At 63.6% G+C, this 6,266-nt stretch overlaps 1 protein-coding gene across 1 annotated transcript in view; it reads left to right on the top strand.

Annotated features, from left to right (window-relative positions):
* Positions 1-2,184: 2,184 nt before the first annotated feature.
* Positions 2,185-6,266, top strand: part of SEPTIN5 (septin 5) — a 12,076-nt gene continuing 7,994 nt past the window's right edge. Inside the window, exons 1-2 of the mRNA XM_017856674.1 lie at positions 2,185-2,365; positions 2,520-2,530. Of these exons, the coding sequence (XP_017712163.1) occupies positions 2,323-2,365; positions 2,520-2,530 (54 nt within the window). The 5' untranslated portion in view covers positions 2,185-2,322. The remainder of the gene's footprint in view (positions 2,366-2,519; positions 2,531-6,266) is intronic.

Genomic DNA, 6,266 nt, shown 5'->3' with positions numbered 1-6,266 from the left:
ACTCCTCATCTTTCTTGTCTTCTATCTCCAGACTTGTTTTAAAATCTATTACTCCTGTATATGTGTGCCTCCCACCCTTTGTCTGAGCTATGCCCTTGACCTGCTGTACACTTGCCTCAAGGCCAAGTTCAAACCCCCTGACCCAAAGCAGTCCAGAGCTGCCCTGCCACCTGAGCCACGGGGAGGGGCGCTGAGATGGTCCCTTTCACAGGCTGCCTGCCTCCCCCTGGGCAGGGCTTCTGTCTCTCCTCCTTTGTCTCCACAAGCACAGGCTTGCCTGGGTCAGCACGCAGTGAATAGCCAACCATCATTTTCCAAATATTTCCAAAAAGTCTTGTCTAAGCTCAGAGGTCCTGCCTGTTCCTTTGAGTGTCCCTACCCGCCCCCACACACACTTCTTTTCTTTTTTTTTCTTTCTTTTTTTTTTTTAGATGGAATCCCGCTCTGTGGCTCACGCTGGAGTGCAGTGGTGTGATCTCGGCTCTCTGCAACCTCCACCTCCGGGGTTCAAGCGATTCTCCTGCCTCAGTCTCCCGAGTAGCTGGGACTACAGGCGTGTGCCACCATGCCCAGATAATTTTTTGTATTTTTGGTAGAGACAGGGTTTCATGGTGTTAGCCAGGATGGTCTTGATCTCCTGACCTTGACACATATTTCTTTATCGAAATTCCAAATTCTCCAAAGCTCAGAAACATAAAGGTTTTTCAAAACTCAGTAGCAAAGCTAGATCTGAACTGATGCGCCTTCACTTACTGTCTTTCTTTCCAGTTCACCTCAATACTCATGTGTTTTGTCCCCAAAATATAAATGGGTCTGATTACGAGGAACAGCCCCAGCCTCCAAAGAGGCGCCACATAACGTATGATGTACACAAAAAAGCCTGAGTTCCAAACACACCTTGGATGAGGAGTTGGGATTGTGAGTGGGGGTCCCCAAAGTGGTTCGAGTTCTAGACCCAGAGGAGGGTCATGGTCGATGGGGCTCTGGCCACAGAATGCAGCAGAGCGAGGACTGTGGAACAAAGACGCGCTTACATGAATTTTTCACTTACTGTGCTGGGTGCTGGTGATTCAGAGATGGAAAGGCCCTAGCGACACCCCCCTCCACCCAGGGAACCCACGGGCCAGCGGAGGGACCAAGGGGCACAGGACGGGTAGGGGGCAGAGGTGGGTTCCCTGGCTGCGGAGGTACTGTCCATACGGGGTGCAGGAGACATCTCAATACAAGGGGGCCCTCACCTGGGGATGTGATGACTGCAAGCCTGACAGTCCCAAAGCCTTCAGAGGTGCAGCCCGGGGACACTTTGGAGAAGTCCAGGCGGAGGACACCTGGGAATGTGATAGTGACACAAATAACCGGAGAGACTTGCTCTCAGCTACTGAGTCTGGCTGACTCACTGAAGATTAGGGCCTGAACTTCCCCCTCTGTAAATGGGGTGCAGGCCCAGGCCCTGCCTTCACAGTGCCCCTCGGTCCCCTACAAGACTTCTCCGTAGGGTGGGATAGGGTCTGCCTGGAGCATCCCCACAGCCTATGGGTCAGCAGAGAAGCAGGCGCAGAGCTGGGCTGAGATGCTCAGGGCCGGTCCTGTCCGACACCTCAGCTCACTCCTCTTCACAAATAATCCCATTTTACAGCCCAGGAAAAGAGGCCGGACTACTGCCCAAAAGCCTGTGGCCTGCAGCCTGCCAGGTGCGTCTGCTCGCAGAGTAGGTCCGCGCAGCACCGAGCGGTCAGCAGGGGAAAGGCTGGGTACTGGCCAGCCGCACCGGGACCATCCCCGCCCAGGCTACCGCCTCCCAAGTCCACCGCGACCTCGGCGGGGTGGGGCGGAGCGTGCAGGGTCTGGCCCGGAAAGCCAGGGCAGGCTTTAGAGAAGGGCCACCGGACGGATGGTCCGGGGGGAGGACCAGCGTGGCCCGGGTCCCAGCGAGGGCGGAGGGAGCGCGGGCCGGGCCTGGGCTGGGGCACCGGGGAGGTTGCAGGGAGGAGGCCGACTGTAACAGCCTTGCAGGGCGGGGGCGGCGTGGGTCTGGTCGGGAGACCCCGGGCGCGGCAGGGGCTGTGGGAGGCGAGGGCGTCGCCCCGAGGCCGCGGGCGCGGGTCCATGGTGGGGGGCCTGGGTCCCCGCCCCCCCCCAGGACGCGCCGGCGAGTGCGCGCTGGGCCGGCGCGGCGCCGATTGGCTGCCGGGCGCCGCGGGCGGGGCGGGGCAGCGGCGGCGCGGAGGGCCGCTCACCCGCAGCCCGCCTCCGGCCTCTCGCCGCTTGTCGCCGCCGCCCCGCCCGCGCGCCCGCCCCGCACGTCCCCCGCCGGCGGCCACCATGAGCACAGGCCTGCGGTACAAGAGCAAGCTGGCGACCCCAGGTGAGCCCGGCGCCTGCCCGCGTGCCCGCGCGCGCCTTTGTCCCAGCCGCCCGCGCGCCTCTCACCGTGTATCTCCGTCTCTCCCCCGCCCGCCGGCCCGGACCCGCCCCGAATGGACCCGGACCCGGACTCGACCCCGACCCCGACCCCGCAGAGGACAAGCAGGTACGTGCGCGCCATTGCTCCCCTGCCGGGATACCCGGCCGGCTGTCACCCATTGTGACACTAGCGCCGCGGGCGCCCAGGCGCGACCCCGCCCCCGCCGGCCCTCACCCAGCCCTGTCGTGATCACCGATTTTCAGCCGGGCAGTGCCGCTGCGCCTGGGGCTGCAAAGGGGAGGAGTAGGGGCCCTGGTCCCCTGACCACCGTGCACCCCTCCCCAGGATGGGGGGATGGGCAGAGTGTCCCCCTCCCAGAGGGCCAACGCCAGCATCTCCTGCTGACCTGGCCTGTAGGCCATGAGCTGGGGGTCCTGGGTGAGGCCATGGTCATGGAAGGCCATGCTGGGGGAGGGGACTCAGGCTCCATCAGCCAGCGCAGTCCCTGAACAGCCCCACAGCAGAGGGCCTGTAGTCACCCCACACCTCCCCTGCACCTTCATGCCCCCTCCCTCCCCACACACAAATTCGAATGTTCGGGTCTGCAGCAGGGCCTCTTCCCCAGATTGGGAACCCCCAATGTCTGGTCTGAGTCATTCTTGGTGCCCAGATGGGTCCTGGGACCCCGTGGGTACAAATAGGCTTGTGGCTTCTCAAAAGGGTTGGCCTGGGCCCCGCCCTCCAGGAAAGCAGGGCTGGACAGGAGGCTGGCCTAGGCACTAGGTGAAATCCAGCCGAGCTCAGGGTTAAACAATGCTGTGAGACCCCTGGAGTGGGGTGGGGGCTGACAACCAGGGGGGCTCGGGGGGCTGGTGGAACCCTGCTGGTGGCCTCTCTGGCTTGAGCTCAGCCATCTTTGGAGGAGAAAAGAAGAGCCCAATTCTGGTACCAGGTTGGCATTGGCAGCCCCCATCAGGGATGGAGTTTCTCAGGAGCCATGGATGCTGAATGGGACTCCAGAGTCCTGGCCCAGGGTGCAGCAGGCAGGGCAGGAGGGCTGGGCAGGGGGGCTGGGAGCTGGGGGAATCATTGGTTGACCAGTGCCATTCTCCTGGAAGGGACACACCCGGCCCAGAGGTGGGTGAGGCTCTCTGGGAGGGGCTCCTTGGGGAGCCAGGCTGGGAGCTGCCTCCCCGTCGCAGCAGGTCAGACAAAGCCTGAGATGCAGGAACACATGCGTCAGGCTATTGTTTGAGGGAGATGGAAGGAGCTGAGGCTGGGAGACCCGGGAGACCAGGCCCCCGAGGCTTCTCCTGGGCCTGCAGGTGTCCCCAGCTTGACCCAAGGGCACTCTGAGACCCTGGGCTCCAGCCACTGCTGTTCGGTGCGGCCAGCCTCTCTTGCCCTTTACTGCAAGGTGGGGATCCCCTCCTGCTGATGTGCCCATCCTTTGAGGTCAACTGGGAGTCCACCTCACCCCATCCCAGGCCTCCAAGCCCAGAGGAAGAAGGCACTGTACGGCCAAGGCAGGGAGCCCCGGAGCAGGAGCCAGGTCAGGTGTCTGGGGCAACCAGTGGGTCTGGGGGAACTGGAAGCACATGGCAGCTTCCCTGCTGCCATAGTCGTTGGGCCTCAGCCTGTCCAAGCATTCTTTTGTTCTTTGAAAGGGGCTGTAGAGGCATTGGGGAGCACCGTCACTACCCTCTGTGCCCCGCCTCCTCGCAGGCAGCACCGGTGGTCTCTTGGCCCTGGCTGCTGCTCCCAGAGCTGACTCCGGTGATTCTAAGAGTGGAAGTGCCTGAGAGGCTGAGGCATTGGGAGGAGGTGGGCGCAGCTGTGTCATATGGCTCAGGAAGCCCTGGGAGTATCTTTTGTCACTTGAGGACAAGATAAAGGGGTGGTAGGTAGGTAGGGCCCCTTCCTTGAGGCTCCCCAGGGAATCCACAGGCCCTGACTGGGCCCAGTGGGTGGCAGGGCAGGTGGGTTGAATGCTGAGAGTGAGATTCTTGCCCTCCTGACCTGGGCCTCCCCAGAGCCTGTGCCTTACCAATGGGGAAACTGAGGCAGGCAGTCTGAGAGCCACACACTGTTAGACACCTCCTAGCCTGAGGCCTAGGCCCAGGGCTGTCTGTCTTCCTGGAGATGCCCTGGGCCCAAGATGCCAGCCTGTCTGGGTGGGTGCTGGGCTTCGAGGTGTGGACCCTCAGTTAGAAACTGGGTGGGACTCAGCCTAGAGGCTTCCTGCAGGTCAGGGCCATGGAAGGCTGGGGCCAGTGAGGAGGCTTTCTGGCAGCAAGGACTGAGGGATGCACTGGTAGAGCTGGGGGGCCTGGAGCCACCCCTTTCCCTGGGATGAAAGGCTCTCCTGTTCCCAGCTGTGGGCCTGCCCCTCCTCCCCAGGTGCCAGAGGCTTCCAGGCCCCACAACAGGACCAGGGCCTGGACAGGCAGTGGAGGAGGTCCCTCAGCCAGGATAGCCTAAGGGAGGGCTGGTGGCGGATGGGGTGGGGCTGGGGCCTCCAACTTCTAATGTTCTAATGTGCAGAGACTGGGCCTGTACAGTCCTACCCTGGAACTTTTCCAGGCCCCATGTCCTGCTCTGCTGGGCTTGCCTGTTGGGATTCTACTGGGGTCATAGAGGTGGGTGGCCCACAGAGCGGAGCTCAGGAGACCCCGCAGTCCCTGGAGTAGCCACATGGGAGGGAGGCCCGGCTGGCAGGAGCTCCCAGTCCCTCCAATCCTGTGGGTCAGAGCTGATGAAGTAGTTCAGAGGGCAAGGGAGTGTCCACGGAAGCACAGGGGAGATGGGTCTCATCCCACCCCTACCCCTGTCTCTGAGGGCAGGGCCACCTGGGGCTGCAAGGCAGCTCATGGGTGACTGGTGTTTATTCAGCAGGCTGGCGGGGCTTCCAAGTTTTGCAGGGACCTCCAGTACTCTGGCAACCTGCACCCTTCCCTTCCCTTCCCTTCTGTCCACCCTAAGCCTTTTAGGGGCGGGCGGGGCTGGACTTCACAAAAGGTGGGCTCTGCCCTCCTCCGGTCCCCGAATGTCTTGGGGCGCCGCACCGGGAAAGAGTCCACCAAACACACATGCACACACCCACCCACACGCACTCACACGCGCGTACACACACGCGCGCACACGCATGTACACACGCACATGCACGGGCACACACGCAGGCATTACACACACACAAGCATTACACACACCGGCACGGACGCGCACACACAAACACAAGCACACACACGCACGCACGCACAGGGGAGGTCAGCCCCAAGCAGGGCTGGGGAGGGGTGCAGGGCGCGGCGTGTCTGTGGGCGCCGTGACGCAGCCGGGAGGTTTTCGGGCAAGTCTGCGAGAAGACTGCCGGCCCTGAACGGGGCGGGTTCCCGCGCGGTTGCGCGTGGGTCCCGGGAGCGGCCTCTGGCGCCCTCTGGCGGGAAGAAGCCGCGCAGCACCTCTTGGGGTCGGAACGCGCGGCCGCTACCGACTCCAGGCCCGCCCCAGCCCGCGTGCAGAACCCGATAGTCCCCTTCTGCTGTCCCCTTCAGCCCGGACTGAGGCCCCGGGGCGCGGCGGGGCTCCCGGTCCACGCGAGTCACGGCCCCTCAGCGCCTCGGCTCAGCCCTGCCCTCCGCAGCCGCTTTCGGGTGGCTCCGCCCGCGGCCCAATTTCCAGGCGACCGTTTCCCGGCGACGGCGGGCGGGGCCGTCTCTGCCGCCCCCCGCCGCGCGCTCCGCGGGCGCCTGCGACGCCCCGCCTCTGGCTCGGGTGCGGGAGCGGGGCCTGCCCGGGCTGCGACGCCGCCACAACTCGGGGCCAGTCTGCCCAGTCAGGGGGATGGCTCGGGCGGCCTCGGGGG

This window comes from Rhinopithecus bieti, unplaced genomic scaffold (genome assembly GCF_001698545.2).
Source record: "Rhinopithecus bieti isolate Rb0 unplaced genomic scaffold, ASM169854v2 scaffold_44745, whole genome shotgun sequence".
NCBI lineage: Eukaryota > Metazoa > Chordata > Mammalia > Primates > Cercopithecidae > Rhinopithecus > Rhinopithecus bieti.
This window is presented reverse-complemented; position numbering and strand designations above follow the sequence as displayed.